This window comes from Salvelinus fontinalis, chromosome 5, assembly GCF_029448725.1.
Source record: "Salvelinus fontinalis isolate EN_2023a chromosome 5, ASM2944872v1, whole genome shotgun sequence".
In the NCBI taxonomy this organism is placed as follows: Eukaryota; Metazoa; Chordata; class Actinopteri; order Salmoniformes; family Salmonidae; genus Salvelinus; species Salvelinus fontinalis.
In genome coordinates, this window is record NC_074669.1 from 55226712 (window position 1) to 55250433 (window position 23722).

At 42.7% G+C, this 23722-nt stretch overlaps 1 protein-coding gene and 1 non-coding gene across 3 annotated transcripts; one reads left to right on the top strand and one right to left on the bottom strand.

Moving 5' to 3' along the window:
* Positions 1-1998: 1998 nt before the first annotated feature.
* Positions 1999-10801, bottom strand: LOC129855880 (uncharacterized). Of its 2 annotated transcripts, XM_055923983.1 has the most exons (7): positions 10092-10801; positions 7310-7359; positions 5389-5709; positions 4850-5152; positions 4250-4339; positions 4083-4138; positions 1999-3080 (listed from the first exon to the last, which is right to left on the bottom strand). In XM_055923983.1, exons 2-7 carry the CDS (start codon positions 7323-7325, stop codon positions 3033-3035), a joined length of 834 nt encoding a protein of 277 aa, XP_055779958.1. In that variant the 5' UTR covers positions 7326-7359; positions 10092-10801; the 3' UTR covers positions 1999-3032. The 2 variants fall into 2 exon arrangements, with proteins under 2 accessions (XP_055779958.1, XP_055779957.1); XM_055923982.1 differs by lacking the exons at positions 7310-7359; positions 10092-10801 and adding an exon at positions 6165-6352.
* On the top strand, positions 9185-9259 carry trnaa-ugc (transfer RNA alanine (anticodon UGC)). The gene has a single exon. It is a non-coding gene; the product is annotated as a tRNA-Ala (tRNA).
* Positions 10802-23722: the final 12921 nt, after the last annotated feature.

Consider the following 23722-nt stretch of genomic DNA (forward strand, 5'->3'; position numbering starts at 1 on the left):
GATTGGGAGCCATATTTAAGGCAGCCATAGGCATTGGGCTGTTGTGGGTAATTGTCTATGTCATTGTATAGTGTTTAGTGTCAGCACGATTTGTTTAAATAGCTTCACGATCGTCAGTTTGTTGTTTTTGTTTCGTTGTTATAATTAAAAAGAATGTATTTTTCACACGCTGCGTTTTGGTCCTCTCTTCCACGTCAAGACGATCGTGACAATACTGGTATTTGATGTTACCATTTTGAAAATGTTTTGCATGTGCCTTGTAATTTACAGTATGTACACTAAAAGGTAATCCACTCTCCCTAAAGCAAACATCGCTCATTTACTTTCAAAAGACAGCAACCATCAACTGACTGCCTGATCCTGTTCATCTTATGAACAGGTACTGTCCCGCCCTGACCATATTAAGCTGTTCTTTCTCTGTGTTGGTTGGGGTGTGATAGTGAATAGGGTGGGTCATCTAGATTTTTGTATGTCTATGTTGGCCTGATATGGTTCTCAATCAGAGACAGCTGTTTATCGTTGTCTCTGATTGGGGATCATATTTGGGTAGCCATTTCCCCCATTGTTAGTTGTGGGATCTTGACTATGTTAAGTTGCCTGTCTGCACTATTTTGTATAGCTCCACGTTTCGTTTGTTCATTTTGTTGGTTTGTTCGGTGTTCATTCATTAAAAGAGAATGTACGCATACCACGCTGCGCCTTGGTCCGATTACTATGACGAACGTGACATACTATGACGAACGTTGAATTGTTTCCCCCATCCTCTGAAAGTCTTACTGACCCTGTCTGGTAACAGGGTATCAAAAGCTTGAGAGGCTTTGTTAAAACAGCATTGTTTCTATTTTGTACCACATACTGGACTGGACAGGATTTCATTATACTTACAAATTAGACTGAGTGGTGTAATGGCTGCATGCTATTAAATAAATTAGCCTTACACCAGGCAGATACAGAATACTAACCAACGAGCTCACAGTCTTACATCCGAAATAGACGTTCACCCATGTTTCTCAAACTTCAATTTTTGAAGTTTTTCCAAACGTCAAACGTAAAACATGTTTAGGCATGAACTCTGAATTCTTAAGGTTAGGCATTATCTCCGAATGGTTTGGGATAGGCATAAAACAAAACTTTATATTGCTGGTTTTGAACATGCAACCTATTTCACGTCATCTCCCGACGTCCTCATACATGGATGGACTTCGAATACTGAATACTATCACTCTGCAGTCATTGTGTGAGGATGTTCGTTAGGAAAGTAAGAATGTACTGAAAAATGCAGGCAACAGCAGATGAGAGGACTGATAAGTTCCAATAGGCAGGTGCCTGTTTTCAAAGTGCCCTTTTGGGTGGTGGTATACTTTCTACACAAAATGTATATCTTTTTAATATATTTCTTGTCATTGTTATTCAGACCCCACTGCCCGCAAGTCTGTGTCTTTCTCATGAGCGATATGTTATGAATTGAGCTGGTTTATTTGTCTGTAAATATATACAATAATCATGTTTGAATTTTTCCTATAAGCTGTATTGCTTATTGCAAACAAAAATAACCATATTGCTTATTACATTTACTTATTACAGCATACTACTAATTATATATTTATGCCTACCTATGCCTTCGTCCCTGTCTTACATGACCTATTATGTGTACTTTTCAAAGAATCACTACTCCTATCTGCTCTTTCCCAAGGAGTGTTCTCTGTACTGCATGGAGATGTACATTCCTCACTGCCAAACCCACATCTTAATTAACCCTGCATTACTTACAGTATGCTGGTAGTAGTATGCTGTATCTGGTTGATATACAATAATGTTAAATACATAAGCTAACTTATTCACTTTTTATTAAGTTAAATTGCTATGACACTTATGTCCAATGTGGTTAAGAACACTACAGAAACCTTCCTATCGTGCTTTAATGTAGTTTGGTAAATAGTGGAGAACATAACAGAGACTCTCTAGAGTGGAGATAAAGGCAGAACAAACCTACATGAAAACCTTCAAATCAAACTTTATTTGTCACATGCGCCGAGTACAACAAGTGTAGACTTTACTGTGAAATGCTTACTTACAAGCCCTTAACCAACAGTGCAGCTCAAGAAGAGTTAAGAAAATATTGACCAAATAAACAAAGGTAAAAAATAATTAAAAGTAACACAATAACATAATAATGAGGCTATATACAGGGGCACTGGTACCGAGTCAGTGTGTGGGGGTACAGGTTAGAGGTAATTTGTACATGTAGGTAGGGGAGAAGTGACTATGCTTAGATAATAAACAGCGAGTAGCAGCAGTATAAAAACAAAAGGGGGGGAGGGTCAATGTAATAGTCCGGTGGCCATTTAATGAATTGTTCAGCAGTCTTATGGCTTGGGGGTAGAAGCTGTTAAGGAGCCTTTTGGTCCTAGACTTGGTGCTCCGGTACCTCTTGCCATGCAGTAGCAGAGAAAACAGTCTATGTCTGTGGAAACTCTCCAAATTTAAACATACCCATGAGATCAGCAGGTTTGGGCAGTCGGTTACAAGCATTTTGAAAATAAATGGTGAAAGCCTTTCAGGGAGTGGATGTGGTGCCATGATTTAACTAATTTGCTTGTTTACATACTACTAATCTTGGGTTTCAGACAAATGTTATGACCTAAATAACAATAATAATATTGCATTTTTATCAAGCACATTTCTTGCAAAGTAAGGTACAATACTATGAAAAATACACATTTAAAATTACAGTAAAGACATACACACAGCATGTAACATTGACATAGGTAGGCAACAATACCACTATAGCACCATACCAACGTGAAACATGTACGACCAATGCTATCATTGGTCTGGCCCCTCACCGGAGACCAATCCGGAATGGCTAAACCTACCAGGGGCCAAAGACGCCTCCGGTGTAGCTCTCAGGGTCATTGAGACACACAAGCCTCTAAACCATGCCAAGGTCACAGCTTTGAGAGAGGAGTGATTGAATCCAGTCCTGACTGAACAGAAGGTGAGATTCTGACATATGCGTACAAAACAGACTCCTATGGTGAACAGACTCCTCCGGTGCCAGATACCGGTATATCCCCAACCTGTAAAGCCAAGGCTGTAATTCAATAAGATCCAACCATTTGCAAACTGTGCTTGTTCTTGTGTATTCTGTATTTTCTATTTTCACATTGGCTGGTATGTTATACAAACCAACAACAAGTGACCACTTCCTTCCTAAATGTGTGTGTGTTCACAGATACAGAAGTAGCATAGCAAACCAAGTAGCATAATATGCATGCACATATATACACACAGTGCATGCACACATCCATACTGCTCTACCAAGCAAAACGGCAATAACTGTTCATAGCGTGGAACTGAGAAAATTGCTTTTATTTACCTTGGTTTCCCAGTAACTTTATTCAGTTACTGCTAAAATGACCCTCATTTTCTCCAAAACACAATACAATAGAGGTATATTACTTATCCACATGATTAAGCATGTATTTAATGTAGCAGAAATGACTAACAAATGTTCGACTAAATGAGCAGTTACTGCCTTTTTGCTTGGTAGGGAAGCATATGTAACGGGTGACGCTCTCCTCATCCTCGGAAGAGGTGAGGAGAGAAGGATCTTCAGACCAAAACGCAGGCTCAGGGAAATAAGCCATCTTTATTATAAATTACGATGGCACACGAAACGAAACAAACACTTTCAAAACTACAAAATAACAAAACGACGTTGACGAGACCTGAACATAAACTTACATAACTAAACATAAACTTACGTACAGGAAACAGACGACATCGAAACGAAAACGAAACAAACAAACGCTACAGTCCCATGTGGTACGAACATAACATACGGACACAGGAGACAATCACCCACAAACAAACAGTGAGAATGCCCTACCTAAATATGACTCTTAATTAGAGGCAAACGCAAACCACCTGCCTCTAATCAAGAGCCATACCAGGCAAACCAAAACCAACATAGAAACAGATAACATAGAATGCCCACCCAACCTCACGTCCTGACCAACTAACACACAAAAACTAACATAAATAGGTCAGGAACGTGACAGCATACACATAGACCTTACCAATCTCTGAAATTTCACTTCAGTATAATGTTGGTCTTCTTCTCTTTGCTTGCAGGCTGCATTGACATTTAGGGAAAAGGCATGATATTACACAATTACCTATGTTCTGTGTTTGTTACCTTCAGGGTGCTCTGTATGATGTGAACTGTAACAGAGATTGTACTTACCGCCACATGTTCTTATTTTAACTGCCCAGAATATACCACCACTTATTATCCCAACTGCTAACAATGTGACCAGTGCGATGGGGCCAGGCTCTGTCAGGAGTAAAATGGAGGGTGGGGGGAGGGAACTGTTCAGTCACTCATTTGGCATTGCTTGTCATATCTTTTTCATTCACTTTTTCTCATCTACCATATTTGTTAATCAACTGTATGTTGTATGTGGCCTTGCCCTGTATTCACCTGCAGCCTCTATTCTTCCTGTCTAAGTGAAATTCAGCTGTTCAAACCCATGTCATGTGCTTTAGTCAATACTGATGAATGACATTGATGAAGGTATTATAAGGTAGGCTACACGGCTCATAGGCAAATAAATACTGAAAACAGCTGGCTGTAATACACAAGTTAAAATAGTTACAATATGATAATACGCATGTTGAGGGATTTTGTAAAAACTGTCCTCAGGTTTTACTGTAAAAATATTTCTCCCCTTACTATCCTACAAAATAAGTTGTTAGTGAGGAAATGAAGAGCAGACACTGTCTGGGTGTTGGCTCTCACTGACCTACAAAAGGAAAAACAATACTAGATGCAGTGTTGACATACCTTTGACGGCAGAGCGGGAGGACAAATGAGAGCAGAGCATTTCAATGTTGAGTGGAGTTGGTTTTGAGTCAGCAGGGTTGGAAGCCTCACAGCTGTAGGTGTCAACATTTATTTTGTTTAACTCCAGAGGGAGAGAGAGATTGGCGAGAAGATCAGGGCTGCTGGTCTGGTTGAATATCTCCTCTCCTCTGTACCAGGACAAGATCACCTCTCTCCCGTTCTTCACTGTGCACGCCAATGAACAGCTCACTTTTTCAAATGGACTGTCCACTGAGCGACTGATGTGAGGAGCAGACACTGAGGCTGGGATAGCAGAATGATTAGGCAGTGACTCAATGACAAACAGAGATTAAAAATGTGTTACAGTAAAAACTAACATGTCATAAATGAGACCTAAACATATATGAAGAAGTGGGCTATTTCTTTTTCAAACTCTAAATACAAAGGTATTTTTTGATCTTCATTGAAAACAACTCTGGGTAACAGACGAAATGGGAGAATGGAAAAAAGGGAAGTAAAAAAAGAAGCCAGACACGCACCATAGACAGTTAGATTTGCAATCTTAGATGAACTCTGTGTATCCATGATAAGTATTTTATAAAGTCCAGAGTCGTTGATGGTGAGGTTTCTGATGGTGAGAGATCCAGTCTGAGTATCCAGCTTCAGTCTGTCCTTGAACTTCCTACCATAGTCCGTTTTAATTACACCAGCATTCAGCAGAGCTATGTTCTCAAATGAATCTGAACGACTCAATGGGAAAGACCATGCTATAACAGCGCCACTACGTAGTTCAGTAAGTCCAGTCGGTAAAGTTACTTTCCTTCCCTCTCTTCCCGTCACATTTACAGCATCAATCAGATCTGAAAGGAAGAAATAAAACATTGGCTAAGGGCAGTAGCTACATCAATACAAGACATTAACAGGACTGTATCCTGTAGGTGATCCCTGATCCAAGCCAAGCACATGATAGACTAGCCTTCATTTATTTATACTTTTACAGTATGCAGTGACCTACTTACTTTTTTGTTTGTATTGTCTTTGTATTATTATTATTGAGTTGTAGTTATGGCTCCTAGGTGTAGCCTAGTTCACATGTAGAACTCATGAACATTAAATAAGACTATGTTTACCTTTATTTAACCAGTAAGTCATTGAGAACAGATTTTCTCTTTTACAATAATGACATGCCCAAAAAGTGAAATTATAACAGCATTGCTTTCTGCACTTTTGTAATAATATAGCCTATTCAAGAGTCATGTAACATGAGAGTAGGCTACTTTTGTAATTGACTCTCAGTTTGGCAAGGCAGACTTACCACTCTCGAGCAAGAGTAATATCCAGAGAACGGATTTGATCATTTTCCATTTCAATGGGTTACTCAGATTAAATGTAATGCAAAAATAAATTTTCTTCGACACTCAATGGTCTCCTACCCATTGCTCTGCATCTCTCTCTGACATTGTTGCATGTGGGACACAGGAGGTTGGTGGCACCTTAACTGGGGACAATGGGCTTGTGGTAATGGCTGGAGTGGATTAAGTGGAATGGTATCAAACACATTGTTCCAATCCATTGGCTCCGTTCCAGCCATTATTATGAGCCTTCCTCCCCTCAGCAGACTCCACTGATGTTGGACATATTTGGGAGACTGACCGGCTGCTAGGCAACAGTGCGACGCGCGAGAGAAGAGATAATTCTCGAAAATGACAAGCTATCAACGTTTGCTAACTAGTCGTTTCAAGCAGTTTAAAGTTGTGTAATTTGCTCACCAGTGATGTCACTGGTTGTGGTAAAAGAGAGAGGAGTTCATAGTTCCAGTGGTCCCGTTTAATTGAAGAGGACTGCATTGTTTTTTGAGGTTTTCACAAAAGGAACCGTAGAGCCTTGTTTCATTGGCACAGCCACAGGTCCATTGACGACTGTAACGTTCGTGGTTTACGTTCGCGCGATGCGCCTCGGTTCACTTGCCAGTAAAGCCTGGAACGTATTCGTGGACACAGGATTGTTTGTTTATTTGGGACAAATCATTTTTTTATGTTTCTTTTATTGTGTTGAAGGGGATCCATATTTAAAGTATATATGAGCACTCTGAGGTGTTAAAACCTTGGTACCAGATCAGTACTAATTAGTGTGTATAACATTAACGTAAACTCACGTAAACTCGTACATCGCCTTGGTCCATACAATTGCGTGATAGTGAGAAGGAGAGATGTTGTGTGGGAAAATAGCTTTTTTTCACTCGATCTGTCCAACTTATCACCGTATCGCCTCTAAAATGTAAATAAAACACTATAAAGAGTTCATATAATGTGTCATTACATACCTATTTGAAGGTTTGTGTCGAATTTGAATCGGGTTTTTAGGACGGTGCTAAAGTGATCTTAGAAGTAAACAGCGGCTTTGAGAATAATGATCGCATGCAATCATGACGCAAAAAATGACTAGGTATCTCCCACTTACCCCTGTCACTGTCCATTTCTTGTTTTTAAACGATGCGAGAAGTGCTACACCTGGTGGAGAGAGATTGTAAGACATAAATAGTTGCTTTAGCGTGCTGTACGTTATGACATGACACGTAGGGTCCATTTTTTCAACTTTTCTCCATTACTATAGAGCCATTACCATGTCGATCAAAGCTTGAATAGAAACCTAGTTCACACCCCCGATTTTGAAGTAAACACAGTCGCTACAGTCCCATTAGTTTTCTTTCTAGCCTCGTTTGAATGTTGCGGTTGCGCACATTTGTAAGGAATGGGGTGAGTTTACGTTATATCTGTGATTGATTTAACGATTCAAAGGGGCTGATAATAATTGTTGGTGTATAACATGTTTTCAACTTGAACTGTTTATTGAAATTGAATTTACATGTTTTCCTTTTAATAATAATTCATAACCATACATTGGTTGTTTGTGATTGTTCTTTAGCATAATTCAAGGGATATCTAAGTGATGTGTATTTTAATACTGTGTGGGCATATTATGTTTCGTAGTGGTTAAACTATTGTGATAATGCCTGAGAAACCGGTGTTTGGAGGATATGTTGGCACAGGTGTCTGCAAACCGTGCCAATATATCCTCCAAACACCAGCTTCAAGGGTATTATCACTTTTATACAACTGCTTACCAACATATTCAAATAATGATTGACATATTTTCATAAAAAATGTTATTTTGATTAATTTATTCACATATTTCATCCTTGCAGAAGATATAGTCCCGACACAAAACTACGGTTTTTACCCAAGCAGGCAAGTTTGTTCATTCTCTCGGCTTGGTTTCCAGAGCGAGACCCAGTCATCCAGTCTCTTTGTTCTGTATCTATGGACGTTCGTTCTAAATGTGAAATTGCCATATTGGCTGGCAACGTTCTTATCCCTGCTTGCTTGCTAGCTAACTTAGTCACGTCAAACAGTGCAGCTAGAATAGCATCAGTAGCTGCATATGTTTAAGCTGTTTTCTAGTGACATTTATTTGGACGCATCCCTAACAATGAGCTAATGATACACGACTTCACTTGTTAGCTCTGTATATATCCATAAAAATTATGCTGATTCATGATTTTGACTGGCTGAGAAAAGCTGCCTACCTGTCTCTTTGATCAGTTCATTATTATGGGACAGCTGGAGATCGAATTTGAATATTGAAACAATTTTGCAAATCTCGGAGAGACCGACAAGGTTTATAAAAGATCTCAATGTTAGTCTAAAAGAAATTTGAGATAATGTCTAGCTGTTTTTTTATAGTGGAGATCAAGTTTATGAATTGCCTGGCTGGGTTGATGAGACAGTGGATTACGCAGTCAGAATGAATAGCGTAAAAATACATTTTAAGGTCATAAATTTAGCCGGTGGTAACTTCTCCAGTCAGCATTCAGGATTAGACCCACCCGTTGACCAAATCCGCATTCCAGCTGGTGTCTAATCCACAGTTTTGACTTAATTTTGCTTGAAAATCTATGGCAAGACCTGAAAATGGTTGTCTAGCAATGATCAACAACCAATTTGACAGAGCTTGAAGAAATATGAAAAGAAAAAGGTGCTAATGTTGCACAAATTAGGGTTGGAAAGCTCTTAGGGACTTACCCATAAAGACTCACAGCTGTAATCGCTGCCAAAGGTGCTTCTACATAGTATTGACTCAGGTGTGTGAGTATATCTGTAAATGAGATATTTCTGTATTTTATTTTCAATAAAATAAAAATACTAGAAACATGCTTTCACTTTGTCATGATGGGGTATTGTGTGTAGATGGGTGAGAAAAACAATCACTTTAATCCATTATGAATTGAGGCTGTAATACAACAAAATGTGGATTAAGTCATGGGGTATGTCATGGGGCCGCGTGTGGCTCAGTTGGTAGAGCATGGCGCTTGCAACGCCATGGTTGTGGGTTCGATTCCCACGGGGGCCAGTACACAAAAAAAAAAAATATGAATGTATGTACTTGTAAGTCGCTCTGGATAAGAGCGTCTGCTAAATGACTTAAATGTAAATGATGTTAAATGGGTATGAATACTTTCTTAAAACCTCTACAGAGTACCTAACCCGGATCCGGGAGCACCCCCCCCCCCACACACTGATTAGCATCGCTAGCATAGCGTCACAATTAAATAGTAGCATCTAAATATCATTAAATCACAAGTCCAAGACACCCAATGAAAGACACAGATCTTGTGAATAAAACCACCATTTCAGATTTTTTAAATGTTTTACAGGGAAGACAAAATATGTAAATCTATTAGCTAAACACGTTAGCAAAAGACACCATTTTCTTACTCCAACAGTTTCTTACTCCATCAGGTGCTATCACCAATTCGGCTAAACTAAGATATTGATAGCCACAAACCAACAAACAAATTTATAAGATGACAGTCTGATAACATATTTATGGTATAGCATAGTTTTTTTTTTTTAAATGTGCATTTTTCAGGTATAAATCACAGTTCTACATTGCAGCTGCAATCTGATATAGTGCTGATGCAGCTAGAACAATTACAGAGACCAACGTTATATAACTAATTACTTGTCTTAAAACATTTCAGAAAAAATACACAGCGTACAGACATTGAAAGCCCAACATCTGGTGAATCCAAACAATATTTCAGATTTTTTAAATGTTTTATAGCGAAAACAAAATGTATCGCTAAATTAGCATAACGAGGCCAGCCAGAACCGGCTGGACGCGCCCGACCAGTTCACATGCACGACAGATATATGAAATAACATCGTAAATTGGGTCTTACTATTGCTGGTCTTTCATCAGAATGTTGATCAAGGTGTCCTTAGTCCTGATGAGTCGTTCAATCCATTCACAATGGCAACCTCCCCTCTTCATTTAGCCTGGGTACTGGTCGACTGGCACGGTCCATGTCCAAAGTTAAAAAACTCAAAGAACGGAACACGGCAAAACTCCCGAAAAAATTCTAATAATCTGATTAAACTATATTGAAAAAACATACATTACGGTGATATGGTCACATGTTTCAAACAAACTTCGACACGGAGATAGTTTTCATCCGTAACGTCAGCATAACAAAATACAATGCCACCTCTGAAAACGCGCATTTCAGAAACCGGAAGTTGTCGGTCACGCTAAAGAAATAGGTCTTATTTCACGTCAGTACAAGATAAACAAAACATTTCTCCTCTGACGTCTTCCAGACACCCAGAGGAAGAAGAAGGAAGTGTGATTCGGGTCATAGGTCGCGTGACCATATATAGGCAGAGCTTTGAAGCGAGCATACACATCTTGCAATTTTCTTCTGGCTCAGGGAAAGTGCTGTGAAATGACCTGTGTTTGACTCAGAGACTCAATTGGAACGGTTTTAGAAACCATAGCTTGTTTTCTATCCAATGCTATATGGTTATATGCATATAGTAACAGCAATAATTGAAAAAGAGGCAGTTTAATCTGTAGAGGCAATTATGCTAATGCGAAACAGCACCCCCTGTATTCTCAATTAAGGTACTATATCTAATATGCTGGACTGACAGGAAATTGTAGCAAGGAAAATTATAGCAGCATATAAACTAAAAGGATCTTAGCTATGCCACTTTATATAATGTTTACATACCCTACATTACTCATCTCATATGTATATACTGTACTCTATACCATCCACTGCATCTTGCCTATGCCGCACGGCCATCACTCATCCATATATTTATATGTACATATTCTTATTCATTCCTTTACACTTGTGTGTGTATAAGGTAGTTGTTGTGAAATTGTTAGATTACTTGTTAGTTATTACTGCACGGTCGGAACTAGAAGCACAAGCATTTCTCTACGTTCGCATTAACATCTGCTAACCATGTGTATGTGACCAATAAAATGTCATTTGATTTGAATACTATTAACATTACATCTTTAATGTGTACTGTTCTAAACGTGTCAGTCACGCACAACATGGAAAGGAAAACATAGGTTGGCCGCCCCATGCTTTCACCTACAGGAAAGGACTGCTGGAGGGAAAAACTGCTGCTTATATAGTGTGGGAGTGCTAATGAGCAGAGTGGGGACAGGTGTGGTGAGTGGCAAGGAAGGGGCGTAGCCAGAGTTAGTGGTGAGGACATGAGCCTTCACAAGGAAAATATTATACGGACCCTCCTGACCTGCAAATCAATATTTAATTTCAGAATTAGTTAAAATTAAGTTAGGGTAAAGGGTCAGGGTTAAAGGTTGGATTATGTTTAAGGTTAAGGTAAGGGTCAGTTTTAGATTTTAGTTAGTCGCTTTGCAGGTCAGCAGTGTCCTTATAGTCTCTCCCTGTTCACAACAGACATACCAGTTAACATTCATTGGAAGTGTTGACCCTCCTTTCCTTGAACAAATAACTATTTGTGATATTCTATTTATTTGGCTTGCTGGCTTTCTAGGTAATCAATCCTCTGATGACATTAGAAAGAGCTGATCGTGGCAGTATTGGAAGATGTACATTTTGTTTACTGTCCTGCGGTGTATAATGATGTCATATTGTAGAAGTCTATCTTTAAGCTACAGTATAGGGAGTTTTTCTGACAGGATTATGGTCTTTCTGTAGACTATGAGAAAGAGAGCATGAGCTGTACTCTCCTTTATCTTCAAACTGTTTAGCAGTTTGCATGTGCTCTCATCGGTCAGTTTTTTTTCCAGGGAGGGACTTTTCAGAGCAGTCACTTACACATCGCATGCAATGTCTGCTTCCCACAACCACAACAAGTTTTGTTCTTTAGCTCACTTACCCCTAGAGAAGTCTGTCATGGTGACACATAACCACTTCCCTATTTCTGCAGAATTCGTTTCAATAGAAGTCCAACCCCTCAGTTCATACCATGGAAAGAGGTCTGGCCATGGTAGGGCATGGCTCTGCCTTCACATCTCAGTCAACCACACAGGTACTACAGCCCCTAGTTTTGTTGCACGTGGACTACTGCCCAGCTTTGTGGTCATGTGCTGCAAAGAGGGACGTAGGTAAATTGCAGTTAGATGTACACGGAGGGCAAGTGTCCGTAACATGCATGCATGTCAATCTCTCCAGTCTCAAAGTTCAGGAGAGATTGACTGCGCCACTATTGGTCTTTGTGCAAGGTATTGATGTGTTGAAGGTACCGCACTTGTCTGTTTAAGCAGTTGGCACACAGTTTGGACACTTATCAGTACAACACATGACATATAACGAGAAGTCTCTTCACAGTCTCCAGGTCCAGAACAGAGGCTGGGAAACACACAGTATTAAGTAGAGCCATGACTACATGGAACTCTCTGCCACCCCAGGTAACTCAGGCTAGCAATAAAGCCAGATAAAAAAAGAAGATAAAATAACCCTTTACCGCACAAAGAGACTGTGAAGAGACACAGCCATTTTATAAATCTTGTATTGTAATTTACACTGTATTATGTACTTGTATTAGATCTAGATATTGTGTGTATGTTTGATGTGTTAAATGTATGTACTGTCACGGCCGTCGTCGGAAGGAAGGAGACCAAGGTGCAGCGTGGTGAGCGTACATTTTCCTTTATTATTGTAAATGTCGCCAACAAAACAAGAAACAAAGACACGACCGTGAAGCTTAACAGGGCTATAGCGCCACTAGCAAAGATAATTACCCACAAACACCAAAGGAAAAAAGGCTGCCTAAGTATGATTCCCAATCAGAGACAACGATAGACAGCTGTCGCTGATTGAGAACCATACCCGGCCAAAACATAGAAATACAAAGCATAGAAATCAAGAAACTAGAATGCCCACCCTAGTCACACCCTGGCCTAACCAAAATAGAGAATAAAAGCCTCTCTATGGCCAAGGCGTGACATGTACAGTGTATTTCAGTCCTTGCCTAATAATCTTCTGTACTATGTATTATGTCATGTTTAATTTGGACCCCAGGAAGAGTAGCTGATGCTTTTGCAAATAAATACCAATATAATGGTGATCTTGACCAAATACCCAGGATGTTTCTGCCACCATTAGAGCGGTGTGCGTAAATGATTGCACTTAATCTTTATATTCAACACTGCCACGCTTTCGTCCAATTCAGTGTGGAAAGGTATCTTGTGAATCTTGCATACGTAACCCTTAATTCTAGTTACTTATATTTATCCTTTTCAGTTTGTTTTCTTACACAGTTCATCCTTGTCTTTTGTAATGTTCCCCCACCAAACACACACACACACACACACACACACACACACACACACACACACACACACACACACACACACACACACACACACACACACACACACACACACACACACACACACACACACAACATAAACGGAACATCATAACGGAAATGATGTCTAAAAACAGCTTGTGTTTATAAAGAACTTATCTGGCACACCAGCTGCTCATAAGACAGAATGTCTGGAAGTCTACCTCACTCCCCTATTTTAATGGCCCTGTTTTCCTATTTTAATGGCCCTGTTTTAGCCTAGATGTGAAATCTACGAGGTTTGCACAACAGCCGTCCCTAACTTCCGCTAAGACTCCACCATGGGTAAGAGACAAATAAAGCACAATAGGTTTTTGGTGTTTGTCACCTTGGCTTTGTGGTTGATGATATCAGTCAGAGATGGTGTATATATCCCTGCCCCCATTATCTATAAGCTATGTTTCTCTGCAGCCCCACAACATCCTGTCTAGCTTAGAGACAGAGACCCTCACTACACGTCTTAGTAAATGGAAATAAACGACATTCATCATACCCCTCATATCATTAAATTAGTTTATGAGCATTTAATCCAATTTAATTGCTATTGGTGAGCTTGTCATTATGTATTTCACAGCAACAGGAAGATGGTATAAAGCCTGAACACATCTCAAACACTAAGACCCCATCTCTGCCCTCCTGTCTGTGCATGGCAACCACACTTTCCAGTTCCGGCTAAGCCTGGCCAACCATTATCACCTCACGACTCAAGCACTTCAAAATGTTTTTCAATGGCTAAAGCATTTCTTATGATAATGATTGTCTCCACATAGCAACTTTTCATACTCTTAAAGGCCTTATGATGGAGCTCTTTATATATCCCACATCTCACTCATTGTAAAATCGTTATGTAATTTAACAGACACTTTAATCTAAAGTGACTTACAGTCATTTGTGCATACATTTTACGTACGGGTGTTGCTGTGGATCAAAACCCAATATCCTGGGGTTGCAAGGGCCACACTCTACCAATGAGCTATGGAAGATTATGCTCCCCCGAGTACTAACAGAGGGACACATTGATAACAGGTCACAGTTGAAAGCCGTGCTATTGCCTCTGACCACATAATAGCAGCTGTCATCTGTTCTGTTAATTTCACTTTCTGTTCAGTTAAAACTAAGTTGAGGTTAGGACATCCGGTTTGGAGTGAGCGGTCGCATTTGCATTCGCTCTGCAGGTAGTATAACTTTTCATTACATTTCATTACATTTCATTATAGTACAACGGTTTAATTTGTCTAACCTTAGCAATTTCTTCTTAGCTAGCTACTTAGCCGTCTGTGTATAAAAGATAATTGCGTAATTATCGTATTTCGTCGTCTATCGTAGTCCACACTGCTATCTGCCCAGCAGCTAGCAAACGTCCACCGTCTACCGAATAGTAGTATAACTTTTCATTACATTTCATTATAGTACAACGGTCTGATGTTCATTTTCATTACAACGGTTTGATTTGTTTGATCTTAGCTAGCTACATAGCCGTCTTTGCATCAAACATAATTGTGTAGTTATTGAGGTTCGCCAGCCAGCTATTTTCGCCCTAACGTAACGCAACGTAGCCAACACTGCTAGCTAGCCAGCTTGCCACCGAATAGCAGCATTGTAGAAACGAGTGCATTACAACGGAACGACTTGATCAGTGTAGTGTTGGCTGACTACACAGTTGTCTTTGCTATCTTTGATTTGTATTTGTTCGATCTTAGCTAGCTACTTAGCTGGCTACATAGCCGTCTTTGTATCGGTGATAATTGTGTAGTTATCGAGGTTCGCTGAGGTTCGCTAGCCAGGTATTCTCGTCCTAACGTAACGTAACGTAACGTAACGTAGTCAACCCTGCTAGCTAGCCAGCTAGCCACCGATTAGCAGCACTGTAGAAACGATTACATTACAATGGAACGACTTGACTTGTGTAGTGTTAGCTAGCTACATAGTTTTCTTTGCTATCTTTGTATCTAAGATAATTGTGTAGCTTTGAGTAATTATCGGTTAGCTAGCCAGCTATTTTTCGCCTGCCGCGCTGCCGTCCTCCTACCTAGCCAACACTGCTAGCTAGCCAACTTCTACCGAATAGCAGCACTGTAGAAACTTACATCACAACGGAACGACTTGATTAGCGTAGTGTTAGCTAGTTGTCTTTGCTGTCCTTGTATCCATGATAATTGTGTAGTTTAGAGAAATTTAGTGAAATTGTCGAGGTTACCTAGCCAGCTTCACTTTCAACAACGTAGCCACTGCTAGCCAGGCTACTTCACCAGCCAGCAGTACTATATCATTTTAGTCAATAAGATCTTTTTATTTTATTTATTTTTTTGCAACGTAAGCTTAACTTTCTGAACATTCGAGACGTGTAGCCCACTTGTCATTCTAATCTCCTTTGCATTAGCGTAGCCTCTTCTGTAGCCTGTCAACTATGTGTCTGTCTATCCCTGTCTCTCCTCTCTGCACAGACCATACAAACGCTTCACACCGCGTGGCCGCGCCCACCCTAACCTGGTGGTCCCAGCCCGCACGACCCACGTGGAGTTCCAGGTCTCCGGTAGCCTCTGGAACTGCCGATCTGCGGCCAACAAGGCAGAGCTCATCTCAGCCTATGCGTCCCTCCAGTCCCTCGACTTCTTGGCACTGACGGAAACATGGCTCACCACAGATAACACTGCTACTCCTACTGCTCTCTCTTCGTCTGCCCACGTGTTCTCGCACACCCCGAGACCTTCTGGTCAGCGGGGTGGTGGCACCGGGATCCTCATCTCTCCCAAGTGGTCATTCTCTCTTTCTCCCCTTACCCATCTGTCTATCGCCTCCTTTGAATTCCATGCTGTCACAGTTACCAGCCCTTTCAAGCTTAACATCCTTATCATTTATCGCCCTCCAGGTTCCCTTGGAGAGTTCATCAATGAGCTTGATGCCTTGATAAGCTCCTTTCCTGAGGACGGCTCACCTCTCACAGTTCTGGGTGACTTTAACCTCCCCATGTCTACCTTTGACTCATTCCTCTCTGCCTCCTTCTTTCCACTCCTCTCCTCTTTTGACCTCACCCTCTCACCTTCCCCCCCTACTCACAAGGCAGGCAATACGCTTGACCTCATCTTTACTAGATGCTGTTCTTCCACTAACCTCATTGCAACTCCCCTCCAAGTCTCCGACCACTACCTTGTATCCTTTTCCCTCTCGCTCTCATCCAACACTTCCCACACTGCCCCTACTCGGATGGTATCGCGCCGTCCCAACCTTCGCTCTCTCTCCCCCGCTACTCTCTCCTCTTCCATCCTATCATCTCTTCCCTCTGCCCAAACCTTCTCCAACCTATCTCCTGATTCTGCCTCCTCAACCCTCCTCTCCTCCCTTTCTGCATCCTTTGACTCTCTATGTCCCCTATCCTCCAGGCCGGCTCGGCCCTCCCCTCCCGCTCCGTGGCTCGACGACTCATTGCGAGCTCACAGAACAGGGCTCCGGGCAGCCGAGCGGAAATGGAGGAAAACTCGCCTCCCTGCGGACCTGGCATCCTTTCACTCCCTCCTCTCTACATTTTCCTCTTCTGTCTCTGCTGCTAAAGCCACTTTCTACCTCTCTAAATTCCAAGCATCTGCCTCTAACCCTAGGAAGCTCTTTGCCACCTTCTCCTCCCTCCTGAATCCTCCCCCCCCCCCCCCCCCCCTCCTCCCTCTCTGCAGACGACTTCGTCAACCATTTTGAAAAGAAGGTCGACGACATCCGATCCTCGTTTGCTAAGTCAAACGACACCGCTGGTTCTGCTCACACTGCCCAACCCTGTGCTTTGACCTCTTTCTCCCCTCTCTCTCCAGATGAAATCTCGCGTCTTGTGACGGCCGGCCGCCCAACAACCTGCCCGCTTGACCCTATCCCCTCCTCTCTTCTCCAGACCATTTCCGGAGACCTTCTACCTTACCTCACCTCGCTCATCAACTCATCCTTGACCGCTGGCTACGTCCCTTCCGTCTTCAAGAGAACGAGAGTTGCACCCCTTCTGAAAAAACCTACACTCGATCCCTCCGATGTCAACAACTACAGACCAGTATCCCTTCTTTCTTTTCTCTCCAAAACTCTTGAACGTGCCGTCCTTGGCCAGCTCTCCTGCTATCTCTCTCAGAATGACCTTCTTGATCCAAATCAGTCAGGTTTCAAGACTAGTCACTCAACTGAGACTGCTCTTCTCTGTATCACGGAGGCGCTGCGCACTGCTAAAGCTAACTCTCTCTCCTCTGCTCTCATCCTTCTAGACCTATCGGCTGCCTTCGATACTGTGAACCATCAGATCCTCCTCTCCACCCTCTCCGAGTTGGGCATCTCCGGCGCGGCCCACGCTTGGATTGCGTCCTACCTGACAGGTCGCTCCTACCAGGTGGCGTGGCGAGAATCTGTCTCCTCACCACGCGCTCTCACCACTGGTGTCCCCCAGGGCTCTGTTCTAGGCCCTCTCCTATTCTCGCTATACACCAAGTCACTTGGCTCTGTCATAACCTCACATGGTCTCTCCTATCATTGCTATGCAGACGACACACAATTAATCTTCTCTTTTCCCCCTTCTGATGACCAGGTGGCGAATCGCATCTCTGCATGTCTGGCAGACATATCAGTGTGGATGACGGATCACCACCTCAAGCTGAACCTCGGCAAGACGGAGCTGCTCTTCCTCCCGGGGAAGGACTGTCCGTTCCATGATCTCGCCATCACGGTTGACAACTCCATTGTGTCCTCCTCCCAGAGCGCTAAGAACCTTGGCGTGATCCTGGACAACACCCTGTCGTTCTCCACTAACATCAAGGCGGTGGCCCGTTCCTGTAGGTTCATGCTCTACAACATCCGCAGAGTACGACCCTGCCTCACACAGGAAGCGGCGCAGGTCCTAATCCAGGCACTTGTCATCTCCCGTCTGGATTACTGCAACTCGCTGTTGGCTGGGCTCCCTGCCTGTGCCATTAAACCCCTACAACTCATCCAGAACGCCGCAGCTCGTCTGGTGTTCAACCTTCCCAAGTTCTCTCACGTCACCCCGCTCCTCCGCTCTCTCCACTGGCTTCCAGTTGAAGCTCGCATCCGCTACAAGACCATGGTGCTTGCCTACGGAGCTGTGAGGGGAACGGCACCTCAGTACCTTCAGGCTCTGATCAGGCCCTACACCCAAACAAGGGCACTGCGTTCACCCACCTCTGGCCTGCTCGCCTCCCTACCACTGAGGAAGTACAGTTCCCGCTCAGCCCAGTCAAAACTGTTCGCTGCTCTGGCACCCCAATGGTGGAACAAACTCCCTCACGACGCCAGGACAGCGGAGTCAATCACCACCTTCCGGAGACACCTGAAACCCCACCTCTTCAAGGAATACCTAGGATAGGATAAAGCAATCCTTCTGCCCCCCCCCCCCCCCCCTTAAAAGATCTAGATGCACTATTGTAAAGTGGCTGTTCCACTGGATGTCATAAGGTGAATGCACCAATTTGTAAGTCGCTCTGGATAAGAGCGTCTGCTAAATGACTTAAATGTAATGTAAATGTTAAGCACAGGAGTCCTTAATTCGACTAGCTTACTAGCACAGATCTTACATGCACAGAACTGGCTGATCGAGGAGGCTGGTGAGAGGAGCTTAGGAGGACGGGCTCATTGTAATGGCTGGAATGGAATCAATGGAACGGTATCAAACATATGTAAGCTAAATGTTTGACTCCATTCCAGACATTACAATGAACCCATCCTCCTATAGCTCCTCCCACCAGTCTCCACTGCACTGCATGTGCAGCAACGCTCCCCATCCAACCTGACAGAGTTTGAGAGTATATGCAGAGAAGAATGGGAGAAACTCCCCAAATATAGATGTGCCAAGCTTGTAGCCCAAGAAGATTAAATGCTGTAATCGCTGCCAAAAGTGCTTCAACAAAGTACTGAGTAAAGGGTCTGAAAACGTACGTATACTTGAATACTTCTGCCATTCTTTAAAATGGTGCCGGAAGAAATGGCAGCAGTTTCACGGGCGCCTAACCAATTCTGCTATTATGTGGGGGGTTTTCACATTATTTGTAACTTATTTTGTACATAACGTTTCTACCACCGTATCTTACGGCAAAAAAGAGCTTCTGGATATCAGGACAGTGATCAGGACAGTGATCACTCACCTCGGATTATACAAAGATTTTTTCTTCAACAAGCAGGACGCACAGGATGTACTTCAGACACCCGACAAGGCCAAAATCCCCGTCATTGGCAAGAGAAAGAGACGGAGGTACAGAGGACACAGAGTGGGGTGCCTCGTAAGGATATGCCGAAGGCGAGTGGGAAAGCTGCAATTACCGTCAATATTTCTTGCCAACATGCAATCATTAAACAATATATTAGACGAGGTACGATCACGAATATCCGACCAATGGGACATCAGACACTGTAACATCTTATTTTTCACAGAATCATGGCTGAATGATGACATGGATATTCAGCTAGTGGGATATACGCTGCACCGGCTAGATAGAACAGCACACTCCGGTAAGACGAGGGGGGGCGGTCTGTGCATATTTGTAAACAACAGCTGGTGCACGAAATCTAAGGAAGTCTCTAGATTTTTCTCGCCGGAAGTAGAGTATCTTACGATAAGCTGTAGACCACACTATTTGCCAAGAGAGTTTTCATCCGTACTTTTGTGGCTGTTTATTTACCACCACAGATGGATGCTGGCACTAAGTCTGCACTCAGTCAGCTGTATAAGGAAATAAGCAAACAGGAAACCGCTCACCCAGAGGCGGCGCTCCTAGTGACCGGGGACTTTAATGCAGGGAAACTTAAGTCAGTTTTACCTAATTTCTATCAACATGTTAAATGCGCAACCATAGGGGAAAAAAATCTAGATCTCCATTACTCCAAACACAGAGATGCATACAAAGCTCTCCCTCGCCCTCCATTTGGCAAATCTGACCACACTTCTATCCTCCTGATTCCTGCTTACAAGCAAAAATTAAAGCTGGAAGCACTAGTGACTCGGTCTATAAAAAAGTGGTCAGATAAAGCAGATGCTAAACTACACCACTATTTTGCTAGCACAGACTGGAATATGTTCCGGTGAATTCTTCCGATGGCATTGATGAGTACATCACATCAGTCACTGGCTTTATTAATAAGTGCATTGAGGACGTCGTCCCCACAGTGACTGTACGTACATACCCCAACCAGAAGCCATGGATTACAGGCAACATTCGCACTGAGCTAAAGGGTAGAGCTGCCACTTTCAAGCTTATAAGGAATCCTGCTATGCCTTCCGACGAACTATCAAACAGGCAAAGTGCCAATACAGGGCTAAGATTGAATCGTACTACACCGGATTTGATGCTCATCTTATGTGGCAGGGCTTGCAAACTATTACAGACTACAAAGGGAAGCACAGCCGCAAGCTGTCCAGTGACACGAGCCTACCAGGCGAGTTAAATCACTTCTATGCTCGCATTGAGGCAAGCAACACTGAGGCATGCATGAGAGCATCAGCTGTTCCGGACGACTGTGTCATCACGCTCTCATTAGCCAATGTGAGTAAGACCTTTAAATAGGTCAACATTCACAAGGCAGCGGGGCCAGACAGATTACCAGGACGTGTGCTCCGGGCATGTGCTGACCAACTGGCAGGTGTCTTCACTGACATTTTCAACATGTCCCTGATTGAGTCTGTAATACCAACATGTTTCAAGCAGACCACCATAGTCCCTGTGCCCAAGAACACTACGGCAACCTATCTAAACGACTACCAAAACGTAGCACTCACGTCCATTGCCATGAAGTGCTTTCCCTAGACCCACTCCAATTTGCATACTGCCCAAACAGATCCACAGATGATGCAATCTCTATTGCACTCCACACTGCCCTTTCCCACCTGGACAAAAGGAACATCTACAAGAGAATGCTATTCATTGACTACTAGGGAGGAGGTCAGAGACCTGGCCATGTGGTGCCAGAATAACAACCTATCCCTCAACATAATCAAGACAAAGGAGATGATTGTGGACTACAGGAAAAGGAAGACCGATCACACCCCCATTCTCATCGACATGGCTGTTGTGGAGCAGATTAGAATGATCCAAACACACCAAGACAGTCATGAAGAGGGCACGACAAAGCCTATTCCCCATCTGGAAACTAAGAAGATTTGCCATGGGTCCTCAGATCCTCAAAAGGTTCGACAGCTGCACCATCAAGAGCATCCTGACTGGTTGCATCACTGCCTGGTACGGCCTCTGACCGCAAGGCACTACAGATGATAGTGCGTTCGGCCCAGTACATCACTGGGGCCAAGCTTCCTGCCATCCAGGACCTCTACACCAGGCAGTGTCAGAGGAAGGCCCTAAAAATTGTCAAAGACCCAAGCCACACCATTCATAGAATGTTCTCTCTACTTCCGCATGGCAAGCGGTACCGGAGCGCCAAGTCTAGGATCAAAAAGCTTCTGAACAGTTTTTACCCCCAAGCCATAATTCTCCTGAACATCTAATCAAATGGCTACCTGGACTATTTGCATTGTCCCACCCCCCAACCCCTCTTTTAAGCTGCTGCTACTCTCTATTTATCATATATGCATAGTTACTTTAACTATACATTCATGTACATATTACCTCAATTAACCCGACTAACCGGTGCCCCCTGCACATTGGCTACCTGTTACTATCTGCATTGTGTCCCGCCACCCACCACCCACCAATCCCCTCCTTTACGCTACTGCTTCTCTCTGTTTATCATATATGCATAGTCACTTTAACCATACCTACATGTACATACTCCCTCAATTAGCCCGACTATTGTTCACCTAATACCTATATTTTTACTTAACAATCCCACTGTTAGTTAGGGCCTGTAAGTAAGCATTTCACTGTAAGGTTTACACCTGTTGTATTCGGCGCACGTGACAAATAAACTTTGATTTGATATAATTTCTAAAAACCTATTTTTGCTTTATCATTATGGGATATTGTGTGTAGATTGATGAGGAACACATAAAAAATCATTTTTAGAAAAAGGCTGTGATGTAACAAAATGTGGAAAAAGTCAAGGGACTGTACATATTGAACATTCATTGGTTTACCCAATAAATTACTGGGAGTTACACATAGACTGCGACTTTTTGTTTTTATAGTTTACAGACTAGGTTGATACCTAATTTCATGGATTCACAATCCTTAGGTGATGCTGTATTTGCATATAATTATGCCCCTAGTGCAATTCTGAAGTCTAATAATACATCCACAGTGCGATTTGTAATTTTACTGCTTATTGACAAATTAATTCATTGTTGTCTTTTGTTGAAAATGTTTAACTACTTTCCAACCTTGTTCACCATTATCCAGTCCAATTGTAGCATGATTGGAGATGATTGAGGAGATGATTGTGGACTTCAGGAAACAGCAGAGGGAGCACCCTCCTATCCACATCGACGGGACAGTAGTGGAGAAGGTGGAAAGTTCCTCGGTGTACACATCACGGACAAACTGAATTGGTCCACCCACACAGACAGCGTTGTGAAGAAGGCGCAGCAGCGCCTCTTCAACCTCAGGAGGCTGAAGAAATTCGGCTTGTCACGAAAAGCACTCCCAAACTTCTACAGATGCACAATCGAGAGCATCCTGTCGGGCTGTATCACCGCCTGGTACGGCAACTGCTCCGCCCACAACCGCAAGGCTCTCCAGAGGGTAGTGAGGTCTGCACAACGCATCACCGGGGACAAACTACCTGCCCTCCAGGACACCTACACCACCCGATGTCACAGGAAGGCCATAAAGATCATCAAGGACAACAACCACCCGAGCCACTGCCTGTTCACCCCGCTATCATCCTGAAGGCGAGGTCAGTACAGGTGCATCAAAGCAGGGACCGAGAGACTGAATAACAGCTTCTATCTCAAGGCCATCAGACTGTTAAACAGCCACCACTAACATTTAGTGGCCGCTGCCAACATACTGACTCAACTCCAGCCACTTTAATAATGGGAATTGATGGAAATGATGTAAAAATGTATCACTAGCCACTTTAAACAATGCCACTTAATATAATGTTTACATACCCTACATTACTCATCTCATATGTATATACTGTACTCTATATCATCTACTGCATCTTGCCATCTTTATGTAATACATGTATCACCAGCCACTTTAAACTATGCCACTTTATGTTTACATACCCTACATTACTCATCTCATAT

Excerpts from the sequence above, each read along its gene's own strand:
- LOC129855880 (XM_055923982.1), bottom strand. The coding sequence starts at position 6,207 with ATGATCAAATCCGTTCTCTGGATATTACTCTTGCTCGAGAGTG. Across the intron at positions 4,340-4,849 it reads CTCCCGCTCTGCCGTCAAAG|AGCCTGGCCCCATCGCACTG; the intron begins GTATGTCAACAC and ends TACTCCTGACAG. Across the intron at positions 3,081-4,082 it reads AAGTGAAATTTCAGAGATTG|GTTGGGGATATACCGGTATC; the intron begins GTAAGGTCTATG and ends TTGGCTTTACAG.